The sequence below is a fragment of the Empidonax traillii genome, unplaced genomic scaffold (assembly GCF_003031625.1).
Source record: "Empidonax traillii isolate 1590-97213 ecotype Southwest subspecies unplaced genomic scaffold, ASM303162v1 scaffold264:size1143063, whole genome shotgun sequence".
NCBI lineage: Eukaryota > Metazoa > Chordata > Aves > Passeriformes > Tyrannidae > Empidonax > Empidonax traillii.
The window spans coordinates 446,093-465,047 of NW_020955457.1; the positions used below are offsets into that span (position 1 = coordinate 446,093).

The following is an 18,955-nucleotide window of genomic DNA, read 5'->3' on the forward strand; positions in this document are numbered from 1 at the left end:
TAAAAAAAAAAAAAAAAAAAGATAGTAAATTCATTGTGACTAGGTTACACTAAAAAAAGTGTTGATATGTACTTCCTTTTTCAGACTTTGTACTATTCTCTACAGATATAGAGAAATTGTATGTGTAGTAACTTTCCAATTCTCCTGGGTATATTCTGCTCCCACATCTTCTTATTAAGTCTCAGGAAATAATGTGACAGCTTTTATATTCACTGACAACCAGTTTTTGAGGCAGCCAGTGCTGCCTTGTAGGATGCTAGCAGGTGGCAAGACACCCTTCAGAGGAAGAAGGGTTTACATAAGTTTGAGGTGTATTCTATGTATTCCTGTGCAAGGAAAAAAACCTTTTTCTTGAGTGGTCCTGGAAGGAGTAGGTACAACCTGGCCCCTCAAGCCATGACGATATGCATGGTTTGTGCATGCAAAAATATATTGGCACGAGCTGACTAGATGTGGTGTCTTGACCTTGGATTGCACTCAGACACCCACTCTCATTTATTCCTGCTCATTTATTCCCCTTGCTCAACAGGGAAGGGTGAGAAAAGAGGATAAAAATCCTTGTGGGTTGCAGTAAAGGGAAATCCCCTAGCAGTTAGCATCACAGGCAAAACAGACTTAACTTGTGGAAACCTTATTTAATTTATTGCCAGTGAAAACAGATATGGATAGTGAGAAACAGACAAAATAAAACAAGTTCTTTCCCCTGTATCCCCCTTTTACTGGCATCAACTTCACTCCTTCATCCCTGACCCTTCTGCCTCCCCATCCCATGTGGCACAGGGTGAGGGGCAATGGGGGGTTGCAATTACTCAGCAAGAGTTTCTCTCTCCTGCTTCTTTCTCCTCCCACTTTTCCTCTGCTCCAGCATGGGATCCCTCCTACAAGATACAGTTCAAGACAAACCTGCTCCAGTGTGGGCTCTTCAGGGGCCACAGTTTCCTCCAAGAAATATCCATGTGTTGAAGGGTGTACGTATATCTTCTCCATCATGGTCCTTCACAGGTGGTGGGAAATTACCTGCCCCAACATGGTTCTCTTCCACAGGTGCTTGGAGCACCTTCTCCCCTTCTTTCTTCTCTCTCACCCTAATGTTTATATTGCTTTTCTCATATACTTCTTTTTCCTCCTCCTCTGCCTACCAGGCTTTTTTACTCTTCCTTAAATTTTTTTCCAGAGGCGCTACCGTCTTGACTGTCAGCTGTGTCCTGTGGTGTCTCACTTTGGAGCTGGCTGGAAACTGGCTGGAACCATCTGTGTCTGGCATGGTGCAGGCCCTGGCCTCTCCTCGTGGAGGCCATACTCTGTGTCCCCCTGCCAGCACCTGAGCACAGACACCCAGTACAGTAGAAAACAGCTTTATGGAGAATTGATTAGGAAACAAATACTATTTCTAGCACCACCACATTTTTACTTCAACAGATTCATTTCCAAATTTTGTACCCTTTCAGTTCTAGTTTTGTATTTTTGTTTTGAGAGTTTTTATTCTGAAGTTTTAATTTTTACCATTTTTTTGATATGTGGGTTGAGCCCACACCTCAGAAGCCCCAAGCCAGCCACCAGGGTCTGGCAGGTTCCTGTCCTATGAACTGGGAGGGACAGCATACAAACCTTGGGACAAGTGACGCAATGACTTTACAAAAGAAACAAATGTTAATACTAATTTTCTCCTTATTCATGCTTATGCACTCTTGTAGGCTAAACACAGTGTATTCTTTTGGAAAAAGTTGCATAGTCCTAAAAAAAAAAGTTTTCATAGAAGACTAAAATCATCTAAATGGCATTTACTGTGTACATCTTTTGGGGTTTTTTTCACTTGAATATATTTCCAAAGCATTTACAATAAAACAGTTCCAGTTGACCTTGTTAGTGGCCATGGAATGGAAATCTGTGTGCCTGGTTCCTACAAATCACTGAAATATACCAGGATAAAATTTGTTCAGAAGCTGCCTAAGCAAAGCTCAACAGAAGAGTACAGGCAGAATCACAGAGATGTGGATCAACAGAACAGCATTTCCTCAAAATTTATGTTTTAACAGGATTTTTACAGGTCTAGTAAACTATATATTTTCCTCTTTTTCCTGTTGGGTGGCAGGGAGAAGTGCTACTGCAGCTGGTAGTAACTTCATAGGTGTCCATATACACAGTACATTGGACAGAGCAGCGCAGGTGAAGCCTTCTCCCATAGATGGTGCCCTATATTTAGCTTAGCATTATGTTATGATGTTTCTTCTCAAGAGCTAATGGCATGAGCTTTGTTCTGCTTGGGGTTGCTGCATTCTCCAGATAATCCCTTGATTTCTGTAAGCTACTTGCAGCAACCTCAAGGCACTGAAGCCTAAGAAGAAATGTAGAAATCATGGAAATGGGTCTGGAGTCAGTGGGTATGTTTGTGCTGCACATACTTCACTGTAATAAAAGTTACCAAATTGCCTAACAGACAAGGAGTCTAGCTGTGAAAGTACAGAAGTCTAAGTCTGGATTTCTAACAGGCAAAATGATTTCATGGTTCTTGTCCCTGCATGGCAAGTTGCCTCTCTTTATCTGTGTTGATTTTATTCACAGTTTCTAAGAGAACTCCTGAAATATACCAAAGTTTGGGTAAAAGAATGAGTTTGGAATAAGGAGCAAGGCAAAGGGGAACTGTTCTTGATGTTATTTTGAAATAAAATTATGACTGTCATTCATTGTATTTAAAGCTATGACCAGGATTGCTGCTCAGCAGAAGCTTCTCAACATTATGTCTAAGAGTTAGATTTGCTAAGGTGGATATTATCTTGAGTGAAGCAAGAGATAAATCATTACCCAGGTACCTTGTAAAAACCCTAAGAATCTGCTCAAGATACATGCAGTAAGCCAAACTCTTGTTAGTTGACTTGTCTATGCAGAATCCAAACCTCTGCTGGTAAAAATTCAGGAGTAGGTAAAATAAGCAAGGTTGAAAGTAACATTAATATATAGAATGTTTCTAGAGCTCCAGGGCAATGGTAAGTTGTTGTCATGAGCCAAATGAAAGAAACAGCTGGAAGCTCTCTCACCAGAAGTGTCTGTCTATAGAAAGCAGCTGAGAGGAATCACAGGAGAAATTATTCCTGCATATGCTAGCATGGTCTATGATAATTACATAACACACAGGAGAAGTAATGTCAGGCATAATACTGACTTAAATTTCAACAAAGAAGAGCTCCTGTCACCCCTTATGCTGTATTACCCCACCTTGGTACACTGTGGGAGAAAGCTGAGCTGAATGTTGGCAAGCTGATGAAACGGTCTATGCTGCCCTGAATATCCCTGTCTGTGAATGCAGCCTGTGGTAAAAACTGGTAATGTGAACTACTGGAGACTCATCCTCAGACACTGACAGTCCCATGTTTGTGGGTAGCAAACAGTCTGAGTGTAAAACTAGAGCACTGGAATATTTCAGTAGGGTGGCCTTTCTATCTAAGCATGATCAGCTCTACTGGCACTTTAAAAAGAAGAACAAAGTCCTTTTCTGACCTCAGGCAGCTTATTTCAGTTGAACAGAATGCTTTTCATCTTGATTTAGGACAGCTAATATATGACAGACTTGCTGACGTGGGAAACTAACAGGATTATCTTGGCAACAAGCTTATGGGGGAAATAACCCAGGTGAGAGGGAGAGTTTATATTGTTATTTCTTTAGATAATAGGAAAGCATAAAAAAAGGAAGATTCACCTTTAGGTTTCCGCTCACAGTATTGGTCAGAGAGTGAAACTCACGAGCATGAAACACATACTGATGACCTGAACACATGGTCCTTCGTGTGATCAAAAGCTGCTCTTTAAGCATGCAAAGTGTACTAAACTATGTATGGAAGCACAGTATGTACACCATGCCATACGTTGCTGTACTGTGTATGGGAATAAAAGAATTAGTGCAGAAAACCATAGACAACTGTCAAGCTGCCTGCAAGCCTGCCTCCTTGTGAATCTCTAGCTTGTGGCTATACTTGCAGAGCAACATGGCAAAAGCTGTGTAAATACAGCAAGACATTTTCTGAAGCTGGAGGGATGCAGTCATGATATGCTCTTTCCTACAGGACTAAGATTTGAATATTACAGAACCTTGGCTTCGGTTCAGAGAAGCACCTGGAAGCTTGGATGCATCTAACAGCACCTCTCCAGCTGAGTAGGAAAGTCATAAAATAGGCTTTCTTAAAATAATGTTTCACAGTCCCAGATCCCAGACAACGTTGTCATGCCCAGATGTCCTGCTGCATTTGGTATTCTTGCTTTTAGGTGAGTTTACTCCACGGCATAGTGAGATAAGCACAAGTTTAAAAGGAAGAATGAAGCAGAGACAGACACAGTTGGCACAAGTTTGATTTCTGAAATCAGGTTGAATGTCAAGGAGCACTTTCTGTGTTCATCCATTTTTATGGTTTCCAGCTGACTCGAGCTGTTCTGTACTTAATGCTATGCAGGATTTATGGACTGATGTGATTAGAAATAAGTAATTTATGGAATTAAATATGCCTTTACTACCTCAGGTACAAATTAGGAGTAAAATGAAATTACTGTGAGAATGAGACCTGTATTTTTTTCAGCTACACTCCAGTCTAAAGATTATATTGTGGGATATCATGCAAAGGTAGAGGTGTTAGCAAGATACAACTAAGTTGTGAATTGCCGTGCAGAGATGTAATATAGAAAACCCTTATGTGTTGTGAGTAATTCTGTTTGGATTACCCATGAACAAAACATTTCAGTCAGATTTCTCACAAATACTGTGGAGAAGAATTTCATTGGCTTCCCTCTAGTTATTTGAGCTTGCTTGCTTCCCTGAAATCTTACATTTGTGAATGTATTCATCTTTGTATACATTCTCTTTTCCCTCATATGTATTTGCTTTCATTTGTGAAAGTCATGTTAGTGGGTTTTTTATCTTGTCTCTAAGGAGCTGTAACTCACTGCAACATATCATATTTTATGTTTAAATTAGCAGTATAGATATGCCACACTCTCTAAAATGCAAACACACCTTGGAGAAATTAATAATTTCCAGGGAAAAAAGTAAAATTATAATTCAGTCAAGGCAATTCTGTTGTTCTTTGTTTGTCAGACAGATAATGTACTATCTCAAGAATATCTGAAACTCATCTGTAATTAAAAAGTTGTCATTCCTTTATACAGGTAACCTAATTAAGTAATGCAAACCCTAACAGAATAAAAGAGGTTAAATTGTATTTTTCACTCAAAATGTATTATAATTAGTTCATAGCAGAAAGTTGTCCTGATACAATTCATTATTTTCTCACTATTGTGACTGTTATTGATGGACTAAGCTGCAAAGTGGGTACATACAATGCCACTCCCATTCATTGCTATTTGGAGTATGTCAGGGGTCCATTTTAGAAACAGACAAAAACATCATCTAACTGATGCAAATTGTGAAGTGACGCTTTACCTGTGCAAAGCCTGTACTTCTTTCCTCTTACAGACAGAACTTTAGAGACTAAATCATATACTGTGGAAAAATATTTGAAAGTTCAGCTTTAGAAAAGAAAGAAGCAGGAACATGCTTTCATGCTTCCCAAGGCCATTTTAGAGAATTTTCCTGTTTTTTCAACAGTCTGTAACAGATAAGCATATTGTTGCTTGTGTATATATTCACCAGGAATGGCTATTTAATCTTTATTTCTGAGATCAAGACCCTAAATACAAAACTCTCATAATACGAGACTGTCAAATACACCATAAAGCTGCTGCAGGGCCCAAAAAGCGTACATAGACTGCAGTTGTGCAAGTACGAAAGCTGGTTCTTGTTCTTCATGAATAGTGGCTCCACAGACCATATACAATTTCTGTTCATTTCTGGGTGGCAAATAAGCCTTCCTGACTGCAGAAGTTAAACCACCTGCACTGTTAAAGTTTTGTTTTGATAATAATACTAATTTATTTTAGTTCCTCTTTTGAAATAGGGATAAAAATGTTTATACGAACATATACTCAGCAAATGCATCAATACATTCTAATTAATGAATTATCCATCCACTGCTACAATAATTCACTTTATCTTTGACCATTCCCAGTGAATTATTTATATAGTGACATTTATTAGCAAACTTCCATTTGCATCACTTTTACATTATTGTTCTCATCATTAATTTACTTTTAATAATTCTTTAGTGCCTCATCAATAAAGAGGAATGGATGGAGCCCATGAAATGTTTCACCTTATCTTAATTCTATATCCCTAACACCATTGCCAATAGCACAAGGGTAGATACATAATACATTAACTGACAGCTCTTCTCTTTTGTACATTCCCTTGTCTCCTTTCTCTCCTGTTTGCCAGTATCCCTGAGTTTGTTCTGTAAAAGAAAAGGATGATTCCCTATTAATGACTATTTAAATAACAGAATTACATTGCTATTGTACTTGCTTCTTTCTGTCCCAGACAATGACTATGAATTAATTAGCATTAGAACACTGGAAATTCCTATGAATTTAACATTATATTCTGTGTGCATTATTGAATGATTTTACACTTCCTAATGCAAAACTGATGATATCTCTACAAACCTCGGGGGAGTGCGTGAGGTCATTAAAGTTAGATTTGCAAAAAAAAAAAAAAAATGGATTTCTTGCTTGCATTATTTTTTCCTGTGCTGATAATGCTATTTTTGAGCTCTAGCTCAGAGTGGCTCATCGGTATTGAAAGATTGTTCTACCCTTTATCCTATTCATCTGCCTTTCCAAACTTTTCATTTCATGAGGGAAACAAACTGTGCTTTTTCAATACTTAAAAGGTTCCTACAGGAAAACAAGAACTTACATTTTCAGCTCCTAGTGTTGTCTTCAGAGATAACAAACACAGAAGGGCAGCCCAGTGTGCGAAAACATACCAACAAGTCAGAAATGAAAATATCAATTTACACCATGTCTCCTTCCTGTCTTCTTTGCTGATAGCTTATTTTCTCTGTCAAGGAGGATTCCAGCAGTAACGCTGGTGTTTTGCCATCCAGGCATCTATGTGGAAATTAAAACGATGAAATTTTATTAAAAATTCTCCCTGGAATCCTGAGTTTGCTCTATATTTCTGCTGATTGTTTGTTATTATCTTTATTTTTAAGACAAAGGGATTTTAAAGTCATGGATTCATGGGAGCTCACAACATTATTAGCACCCTGCCGGTGACTGAGGGAGAAACACTGACCAACACGATCCCTCCTGAAAGCAATTAATCTCTCTGTACTACTCACTGAACAAAATCTTAATGTGTTAAGGCAGGTGAATTGCTTAAATAGATTTTTTTCCATCAGAATCAGGTAGTATTTCCATAACCTATATTTTCTGTTTTAAAATAACCTCTTTTTTTTTTTTCCATAGTAGCAATATGTATTTTTCCAAATAGCAATATGTATTTCAGCTTAAATTTACCATTTTGTATTAATAAAATTTCATAAAATTTATAATAGTTAAGTAATATGTTCTTGAACAGGGAAGAAAAATCCTGGCTATGTATCCAGAACCAAAGGTTGTTGAAATGATTAAACAGCTTTTAACAGGAGACAAAAGAAATGTTTTCCTCATGTCAGTTTGATTTACTTCAATAACTAGTTCAAAGTTAAGGAACTACTTAGAAATAGAATAAGCTGAAGCATCATTATCTTTAAATGATCTATGAATAAACTCTCAGTCTGGGATGCTGAGACTTATGAATTCATTCATTAGCTGAATGTAAAATTAGGCTTGGTAATAAACCAGTTTTAAGTATAAAATGTTTGATATATTTTTCTTCTGTATACAACATTTATTGCAATTTTATTTAAATAATAAATACACTTGAAAGGCTAGGATTTTGCATTTCAATTGCAATTCCCATTTCCATCCAAAGCAGGTTGATACGAGTCGTAAATAAATAAAAATTATTCTTCTAGTAAAGAAGAATTGTTATAATTTGTAACAGAATGATATCTAAGTATTAAGCATTTGAATAATTAGGCTGAACTATACCACTTCTGAAATGGGAATGTAAGGTATTTTTCTGGTAGTGTATGGAAGTAACAGGTTAGTTTAAAAATTAGATTCAGTTTCAAACTATCTTTTCTTTTTTTTTTTAATTTACCTACAGACAAGAGACAAACTCTCTTGAGAAGAAAAGAATAGTACACATTCAAAATAAATATAAAAAGGTCTTTTTGAAAAATAATTATTTTACAGGTTTTGTATTTTTATATTTTTTTGCATATTCACAGGACTAATGTTTGAAGTCTTATGAGAAATATTCATATTCAATTCTTTAAATAATTTTGAAGTTTTACCAAAATCTTACAGTTGAGTGCCTTGTAAATAGGCAATTCTGTGATATATGAGATATAGAATGGCTATATGGCTATATTAAGTCATAAACCTCTACTTTAGTAGCATCTTTACTCAGATTTTTAATTCAGTAGACAATTCCAGCATTTCTAAAATAAATTTAATTTCCAGCTGGAAGAAAATAAGTTTTGACATTTTATACTTATTAAAATTCTGTTTAAAAGTGGTGGAAATATCAAAATGGGCAATTTTTTTCCCTTAGCAAGAGTAAAGCAGTCACTTTACATTTTGATAGAACAAGACTTATGTAATATTTTTTTTTAAATGCAGATTTATGCTCACATTGTTATTGATTTATTTTATATGTATATGATGCTGGCGTTTTAATTAGACTTGGTTGCTTTATATTAGGTTTCCTTAATGACTTATCAAAATCAAAACATTCATATTCTTTCTTGAAAACAACAACCACAGTAGGTCCCATTAAATCACAGAGCTGACAGAGGCTCCAACTTGCTCAAAGTTGTGAATTAGTTAATTTGTTTCGAATGTGTAATTGCTAGAGAAGCTGTTCAGAGTGTGGTTTGATAGCCACTCTTGTTTTTGTGTATCCAGCACTGTAAATCTCAGCGTTTGGGGTCCATTTCTCTGAGCTAATGGAGATAGAAGAGGTTTTATTATGTGAGTGGTGGAGAACATGTTTAAAACAGTAAGGATCTCACCGGTTTCAGCCCAGCACTGACATACTAATTATGCCTTAACTGCATCTCCTGTTTCCTCCTAGGTCTTACTGCTGCAGCGTCTCTCGTGTCCCTGGCCTGGGCTTTGGCTTCCTATCAAAAGGCCCTGCGTGACTCCCGTGATGACAAGAAACCCATCAGTTATATGGCTGTTATAATCCAGTTTTGCTGGCATTTCTTCACAATTGCAGCAAGGGTCATTACTTTTGCTCTGTTTGCCTCAGTTTTCCAGCTGTACTTTGGGATCTTCATCGTGCTGCATTGGTGCATCATGACCTTCTGGATCGTTCACTGCGAGACAGAGTTTTGCATCACTAAATGGGAGGAGATAGTTTTCGACATGGTTGTTGGGATAATCTATATCTTCAGCTGGTTCAATGTCAAGGAAGGAAGGACACGCTGTAGGCTTTTCATTTACTATTTTGTCATCCTTTTAGAAAACACCGCCTTGAGTGTTCTCTGGTATCTGTACAAAGCCCCTCAAATCTCTGATGCATTTGCCATACCAGCACTGTGTGTAGTGTTCAGCAGCTTTTTAACAGGCATTGTTTTTATGCTAATGTACTATGCCTTCTTTCACCCCAATGGACCAAGGTTTGGGCAGTCACCAAGCTGTGCTTGTGAGGACCCTGCCACTGCCTTCACCCTACCCCCAGAAGTGGCCACAAGCACTCTAAGGTCCATCTCCAACAACCGGAGTGTCACGAGCGAGCGGGATCAAAAGTTTGCAGAGAGGGACGGGTGTGTGCCTGTGTTTCAGGTGAGACCCACCGCACCATCCACACCTTCATCCCGGCCACCAAGGATTGAGGAGTCTGTCATTAAAATTGATCTGTTCAGGAACAGGTACCCAGCGTGGGAGAGACACGTGTTGGACAGGAGCCTGAGGAAGGCAATCTTGGCATTTGAATGTTCCCCTGCTCCTCCACGGCTACAGTATAAAGATGATGCCCTTATCCAGGAGCGCTTGGAATATGAAACCACATTGTAAACAAAGCAAAAACACGCCTTGAAGAAGCTCCAACGTTACAATCCAAATTAAGGGTTGACAGTAGGGCTGTAGGAATAACTAAACTGTGTACTACGAGTAGAGCAGCAAGATATAGTGTTCTTAGTCTGGCTATCATCATGATTATCATTTGATCCACTGTGTGCAGTCTGTCAGCAGGACACTGATACAGCAGCAGCATCTGAAAACCTAAAAAAAACCTTGACCCACTCATACAGATCACTTACTTCAGCTGGGGAAACTCACCCACAACCCCTTGCTGCTATGAAACTCTGACTGCACAGTACTTACAACCAAACCAGAGCTTTCAACTTTAGCCAGTAGTGCATTTTATTTTAGAAATTAATGATTGATATTTCCAGAATCAATGGCAAAAATAAACAAAAACACACAAAAACAAAACTAGCACACAGAGTTGCTGTTATGAAAACTGTTTTCTGGGGAAAAAAATAGGAGCATAATAGTCTTCAGCACTCCCATAATTCAGCTATTCAGGTTAGATTAGGTTTGCAAAATAGTTCTTAATTAAAAAGATACATTGTCATGTTTGTAAGGCTGTCAATGGAAAATAAACTAAATTTTGATTAATTAGGTCATAAAAATGAATACTACCATAACTGTTTTCTGTGCAACTTCAAAGTCTTTTTTAGATGCAATTTAACTTCTTGATGTTACTTTCAGCAGAAATCCTATGCAGCTCACTTCTGGTTTTCAGGAGAAATAAGGAGCTCTAACACGTAGTGATATACATTAAATGATAATCATGATTCAGTGTTCAATTTGCAAAAAAAAAAAAAAAAAAAAAAAAAGAAAAGTGAAAGAACAGGGAAGTATAGTTTTCACATTCTAAAGTTTTTGAAGGACCCCATTCAGACATTTCAGAAGAAACTACAAGGAGATGAACACACTGAGACTTCTCTGTTTCAGGACTGAGAATGCATGACTCAGTGTGTGAATGTATGCAGGGGTGACAAGAGACTGTGACATGCCATACCCTTCTAGTGCCAAACATTGTATAACTGCAAGGTTGATATTGCCTGAGGGACAGATAACAAGTGGCACAAGCCCTACCAGAAAAAGAAGCAGGGAAGACCAACCAAGTTCTCAACATGTAGAGACAGCTCTGATTTTTCCCAACCCGAGGTGAAAGTGATGTCTTTTAAAGGCTTTCAGCCACCTCTTAGTAAGTATATTCACAGAAGTATAATATGAGCAAGTTATGTGGAAGAGTCTCTTCTGCCTGTTCAAGACGTTTGTCTAGATGCGTCTAAAAAGTGCGTTGAATCTCTTGTAATAGAGTGCTTTGCTGCAAGCTTTTGGGTTTTAAATACCTCCCTAAATCTAGTCAATGGTATTATCCTTTATGTTAAAAGTATCCCCTGATGGTGCTTTCAAATGCATTAAAGGTGCAAGTCAAAATTTGATAGTATTTTTTTTAAATCTGGTGCAGAGTGAAAAACTCATGGATTATTTCAATATTTTTGTAAACTAAAAATATGGTATAAAAGGTTACTTTTTATAAACCTCAAATCTTTTAATACATTTCATCCTCTTTATAGCTTAGATTTTAAGAATTGGTCCATGAATTTTATCAAATGGCTTTTTCAGGTTGATGTAAACCTGGTTTTCACACATTATGGATTTATTTTGCAGTGTAATGCCATATGAAAGCCTACATGGGTACTTTTAGAATACCCTATAAACTGTGGATCCTTCTTCAAATGTAAGTGGCTTGTAAAGACACCAAGTGATTCCATAGGAAAAAATTTGCTATAACTATTTCCATCCATTTCAGGAGAGAAAAGCAGAACTGAAGAGTTATTGTTGTAAATGGCACTGTCAGAATGCAGAAGACCTGATAATTGGTATTGTAATCTTCACTGTCAGATATATCCAGTGTAGTCACTGCTGTATATGCTGCTGGGTTAATTTCAGTCTTTCCTATTATGAATATTTGTACTATGAAATGGCCAAGGTTACACAGACTATGTTTATTTGTATGCATTTAATTAGCCATTTTTATTGCTGACTTTTTTTATTAGTGAATACCTGTTGTTCCTTGATGGGGCAAGTTCCTCAAAACAACAACAACAACAAAAAATCTGTGGAAGTGCAGGAATCTGCAAGGCAGAAGGAACTTTACACAGATCAGAAACACCCATGCTTCAAGGGTTTCTTAGGTATTTTCAAATTAGGCAGTAGCCAACTGCCTCTATAATAATTTTTTAAATAAAACAATTCTTTGATAGTCCAAACCTGAAGCTTTGTACAAAGTGATTGCCCTTCTCTCCATGAAGATATAGCTGATTATTCAGAGAAAAGCACTCCTGTTTTGTCAAAAAATATAACACTGCAAGAACTGCTAAAAAAAGATTTTTGGAGCAAGTCCTTTGCCCTGTCAAATTCAGTAGAGCTTTCACTCCAGTATCAAATGCTAGTTCATGCAAGAAAGTTGCTGGTTTTCTTTACAAACAAGGCAAGTGGTAATCTTTGTGATCCAGGATGTGAGTGTGTCTTTTGGAAATAGTTGAATGTGTTTGCTGCTGCTTTAACAACTCAGAAATTTAAGCCTGAATGAGGTACTTGGGCAGCCTTCACAAGCCCTACCCACCCTCCAGTACCTCCTGCAGAGAGGGGCACATCACAGCTGTCAGTGAGGCTTGTCCTGTTCTGATGTCCCTCTCATCCTCTCGCTCTTCCTCAGAGCTGTGAGCCCTTTGGTCAGGGCCTAAAGAATTGAAGAAATGTTGCTTCGTACAAAATTTAAAGGGTTAAAGTCTGCACCAGTGCTTGCTTTGCAAGGTTTCTGGAGAAGGTTTGGGGTGAGTTTGTTTGATTTGCTCTTGTTTGGTTTTGGAAGGAAGGGCACAGAGGTGTTATTTATCCATGCGGGTTTTCATGCCTAGCATTTACTTTCTTTACTCTCCCAACACTTGAAAGTTTCTTTAAATAATGTTTGTAAAAATGTTTATCTTAAGCAAACTACTACTGCAGGGCCTGAGTGCAGAGCAACATATACATACATACATACATACATACATACATATATATATATATGTATGTATGTACCACACTATATATATACATATACATCTTGTCCTAAGAATTCAATCTGGCTGTTTGAGGAAGGGAAAGAAATCATTGTACACTAAGTCAAAATTTGCTCTCCAAAATCTTACTCTGTTACATTCATAACATCAGGGATACTTGCACTGAGAACAGGGTGGCCATTGAAATCTTCACACTCGGATGACTACGTGGACAGTTTCATAGTTTGCATTGCTGTGAATAGTCACATTAAAAGCTGTAAGAACTTTTTATAGAAATTGCCAAGATTAAACATCATCCACATTGAAATTCCATGATGGCCTTAAGGACAGTTAATAGTCAATATGCACTATTCTTTTTACCACAGACAGTTTTAAAACCAATAATGTTCAATAAGGACAGCAATAGAAAAAAAAAAAACACACAAAAAAACCCACAAACAGAAAAAAAATTGTAAAGAAATTAACTTCTGCTTTTGAAATAATAAAAAAAATCAGACCTTTTAAATTTCATTCCAGAATACAAGAAAATAAATTGTTTGTATTTTCACATTTACATTCTGGTAAAGAAAAGCAATCACATCTCTTTGTTAGAAGTAAGAATTATGAAAGCATTGTTCTACTGAACCAAAAAAATTGCCAGCAGATTTAAGAGTAACTTATCTGGTTAAAGACTTGGTCCTAAACTTCTGAGAGTCTGTATTTGTCTGTTACAAAAAAGACAATTCAACTATTATTCACTATTCTAATTAGATAAAGAAGAGGTAATGTATACCATGTTTATTCAGAAAACATATAAAAAATGTAACATAAAATTTTTTCCTTATTTTAAAAGTTATTTGTTCTGTAATAAGATAATTTTTCTGAAAAAAAAAAATTTTTGCAAATATGTGCAATACCTTTTTTCTGCATATTTAATAATGAAAAAATAATTTCTGATTTTGTTTATGTCAAATATGTTTCTTGTGCTAGAACAGTGTTTCTGTGCTTGGGCTCTATGGTTTGATGACATATAAATAACATTTTTATTGACTAAACAACAAATTCTCTATTAATTAATTTTTTTAACACTGGAGAAAATTTTCCCTCCAAAATTCAGTGCTATGCCTCATCTGCCTAATTTTGTAAACATTTAAGCAGAGAGGGTAAATTACAATTTTATCGGAGATGTAATTTTTAACATGTGGTGAATAGCTATTACACCCATATTAGTTTAAAACACACGATGGTCTAGCCAATGCATCATTTCCCCAGAAGAGCAATTCATAAGCGGTACTAAAAGTACAAGTGCTGCTTTATTTGGAAAGGGACTCGCAATCATGCAATATGTTCATTTACTTTTTACTGGTCAGCAAATATTCACAACCAGCCTTTTGGTGTTCTTAAAACACAAATTAAACAATTTTGAAGTCTTTGTGATTTGATCATATAACTCCTTAAGAGCCTTAAAAGTGGCTCTGTACTGAGTTTTAGTTGGCTCTACCAGTGATCCAGCTCCCAAAGCCACTGCTGCCCTTTCTCTGCTCCATCCCTGAAGTTGTGCAATCCAGAGTGACTGAGAAGCTGAGATTTACTTTGCACCCCCTGCACTGCCTGCACAGTGCCAAGGAAAAGACTTCACCAGATTCCTGGGGTCCTGCTGCTGCCTCTCTTGCTCCTGTGCATGGTGGGAAGCGGAGTAAATTGCATCTGTGCATCTATCTAAACAAGCTTATTTACATTGAGCCCCTACAAGATGTGTGTGATGAAAATAATCACAACACGTGTCCATGAATTTACAAGCCCAACACTGCAATTACTAATTCTGTAGTATAACAAAGCAGAACATGGGAAGAATTGTCTAAATACACAATAAGCCATTTAATTTTGTTAATTGTAGCAATTATACTAGCTTGCATGAAGCCCATGCTCTCAGCAGAAAGCCAAATGGAGCAAATGGCAAACGGCCATTTATACACCAGAGACATTAAGTTGTGGAATCCTCCTTTCATTGTTATAGAACTATGTCTTTTCATTATGACATTGAATTGATTCCTTTTTGTTCTGATAAAAGAGGTAAAATGCAAAATAAGAACAGATTCTTTTAAATCTGGGAATTAAAAAAAAACCAAACAAACAAACAAAAAAAATAAACGCACAACAGATTCCTGCAGTTCACATGTATTGATTTTTTTAAACAAATTCTGTCATTATTTTCACTTGGCTGCAGATTGCTGAGCATCCCACTTCTGAGACAATTTCTGACATCTAGTATGAGCAGACTTCATTATAGGGGAGAGAGAGATGAATATTACAAAGCCTTGCTCATGCAAAGTTAGTCATTGACCAGCAGATCTTTTACAAAGCTGTGTTAACACGTGAGGGATCCCTTGGCGCAATTTGTTTTACTGTAGTGACCTCAGTGCAGGACTTTTATGAGGTTTCTTCACTGGTATGACAGAATCAGGCCCCTGGTATTGAGTGAACAACTGCATGAGTTCAGACCACAGCAGTGGAAGTCTTCACCTCCTTGCTCCAAACTGCAGTCAGCTGGAGATTTGCTTCTTTCCAAAGAGCCTTCATGTCACTTGGCTCAACCAGAAATACATACTTTAAACTTAGTGCTCGCTCAGCATGGATCAAACATTTCTTCTTCTTTCCTTTTTTAGTTCAAACATTTAAGAATATACCCACTTTGACACAGTTGCCGTTTTGTGATCCTTTTAAGAAGACTTCGAAAAATGTCTGTGAAATGAAACCAGTCATTTCCAATGATTCTTACAAAAGCCAATTGCTGACCAGCACACTCATTAAAAGGAACTTTTTCTAAATGTGTAAGCTTGGTTCCTGTACATACGTTGTGCTCTGAGTACTTAGGGTTTCATTCTTATGCAGAGGATCTTATGTACCCATTAGTAAGCTGTATGCCTGAATCCTGGGGCAAAGAGGACAGATATGCAAGATGCAGGGCAAGAAGTCCTCTTCAGCACGTTTACAGGGTGATTTGCATGAGCCAGAGAGGTCAGAGAGAAGCTTGTATATAATTACAACAGAGTTATAGATGCTACACTCATTCATAGAGATTTATAAGAAATTGCCATAAAAGTGGCCAACTAACAGATCAAATCTCAACATCCACATGCAAGGCAATATAAAAAAAAAGTATCAAAGAAACTTTGAAGTGCAACCAAAAATCTCTTCTCAAGGAATGGTTGGGATAAACTTAAAAATGTAACAGATTTGTCAGTGTAACTAGATGTCATATTCGCAGAAAGAAAGATAGATAGGCTATGGGTACCTTTTCTCTATCTGTAGATTTCAGCCTCTTATTTCAAATATCTTTGGAAGCAATTGCTTCTGGATCTTACTTCTAGGCATGCTACAGCCCTAAAAATACTAGCAGCTTTTCTACACGAGACCTGTTCTGCTATAGGAAAGTCCACATCCTTTTAACAAAGTGTTAAGTTTGGGGTTGTCTTCTGCACTGAACTAAACCTCACAAAAGCTTTATTAGCGTGAAATAGGTGTGGCCACTCAGCCACCTACTGTGTACTGGTACTGAAAAACAGAATTTCACTAATAAGTGATTTCTTCAAGGTAAAAAAGCTGCTAGTTGAATGTCTAGAAGATACTTCAGAGGCATAATATAGTACTAAGGCAAAACATAAACTGTGTTTGTGTGCTACGAGTCCACTCAGGGTAAGGCCTGGTTGCAGTCCAGCACTCCCTTCCCCTCCTCATGCACCAAAGAGCCCACGGAGAGAAAAACCAAGTGCATGAGCTGGATGAAAGCCACAACACCCGGGGACCAGATACCCAGCACGTTGCAGCACACGTGCAGAGGCCTGCACAGGCACACTGGGGGCCTCAGACTAATACTGTGATCCTCCAAACTGCACTAATTAGCAGCTCCTGAACATCTTTAATGCCAGATGTTTGACCACCTAAAATTTGGCTCCTGGACTTGATCAGAAACAGCTTGGTCTTAACAGCACAAGGTAGCTCAGCTCCTATCTCCCATCTAAGCCTGCCAGGATCCCCTGAGCACATATTCTTCTGCTTATCTTACCTGAAGGACTTGGGTCCTCTGGGGTGCTTGCTATCAGATGGAGCTTTGCACAGAAATATCCATGACTGCTTTTCCAGTAGTAGATTGGTGGTAAGCAGAGACCAAGGGGAGAGCCAAATGCAGTTATCTCTTCAGCTAGCAATGATTCATATCTTTACCTACTATCTCTCAGGGGAAGGCTATAGGGCTGCACACTACTGAGGAGAAGGGCAATGCTCCCTGCCTCATATTTTGAGGCTGTTCTTCCTCTTTGTGGAAAACATAAAAGTTATCCTGTGTAATGTAGACATACTTCTACTATTTTGATATGTTCAGTCCCTTTAGTGTTGAGGGCAGAAACTGTTGAGCACATTCAGTGCCATTGCTTACATCCAGCAATGTCTACAGGATACATTGGGGGAAGAAGCAAAATCACTCTGCTCACCTTCCAAAAGCCGTATGAACATGGTTAGCACTGTGACAAAGCCTGAATCTCTACATGCTGCCTCGAATCAGGTCTGTTAATGCACTGTGTGCTAATGCACTGCTAACGCTGTGGCCACGGTCACCTGGTTTTTCACTGGAGCTCAGGCAGACTTTGTACGGGCATCAAAGCTACAGGTGTAGCTTATCTATAGTTGCCTGAGCCCAAGGTGCATACCCTTTGCAATCCCAGTTCCTTCACCAAAAAAAGATCAATTTGGGCTGAGCAAAGGGCAGACAGGCTCTATGCTATCTAGCCAGGCATGTGGAGCACACATGGTTTCTCTGGATGGTACTTTTGAACCACAGTTATGTGAAAATTGCCCAGGTTATGGGGAATGCAAGAAGTAAGTTCCGTGTCCACAGTTTGGAGCATGCTATAATGAATACCCTCTGTGAAAGTGTTTGTTTTTATCATAATAAAAATAGTACAATCTTATCTCATACTTGGGAGCAAATTTACAGTATCAAATGCATTTATATATATATATACGTGTGTATATATATGTGTGTGTGTGCATGTATACACATTACAGTGAGTCCTGAGATTCTATTAGGATTCAGTCTTGCAATTCATTTAAATTCTAATCCTAAACAAAAGGATCAAGAGCATTGCCATCAAGAGTAATCAAGTGATAACTGCAAAAAGAAAAAAAAAACATTACTGGAAAATACATTCTAGTTATTATTTGAGACAGCTTTGCGATGTATTATGCCAGCACTTTAACAAAAAGTTATGGAGAAAATATGTCTAATGCTATATTTCATAATCTTAAATATTTTGGTAAAAGAATAGAGTGGGGAAAATTTATATAAAATGAAGAAAGATCTATCACATTTACTTAATCAAGGAAAAAGTAATATAGGACAATGGCAAAGGGATCAATTAAACTTTCATTTAATGTTGGTTGTATTTGTTTCTCTATCAGTTATCATTGTCAGTAGTTTATGAAGGAAATAACTTGCAATAATTAGGATGGTTTACTTGCATTTTAATTGAAGAACACTAAAGAGAGTTTGTTATCCAACCCATATGCAGTTTCCTGATACATGCTGTCAGAAGGAAAGATTTGCTCTTGCACTGATTATGTATTGAAGATAAATTTCAAATGCATGTATTTGAAAAAAAATACCCCTGTCAATTTAAATATACCATGCATAGACAGTAGCTATTTCTGAAATTTTAATTACTGATTTTTTTTCAGTATGTTCTGCATTATTATCTGCCTATCCCAGTTTGTTTCTTAGGTGGTGTTTGATAAGAATTAATTTTAAATTTTATGAAGCTGAGGAAGAGACTACTCGCCAATGAAGGCACTTGCTTCTTTATGTCTAGAGTTCCTGACCAGAGTCACCATTCAGCACT

The 18,955-nt window shown here is 37.4% G+C and overlaps 1 protein-coding gene across 1 annotated transcript in view; it reads left to right on the forward strand.

The window, feature by feature from the left end:
- Positions 1–10,418, forward strand: part of XKR4 (XK related 4) — a 216,178-nt gene extending 205,760 nt beyond the window's left edge. The window contains exon 3 of the mRNA XM_027889536.1: positions 9,068–10,418. Coding sequence (XP_027745337.1) covers positions 9,068–10,014 — 947 coding nt within the window. The 3' untranslated portion in view covers positions 10,015–10,418. The remainder of the gene's footprint in view (positions 1–9,067) is intronic.
- The last annotated feature ends 8,537 nt before the right edge of the window (positions 10,419–18,955 follow it).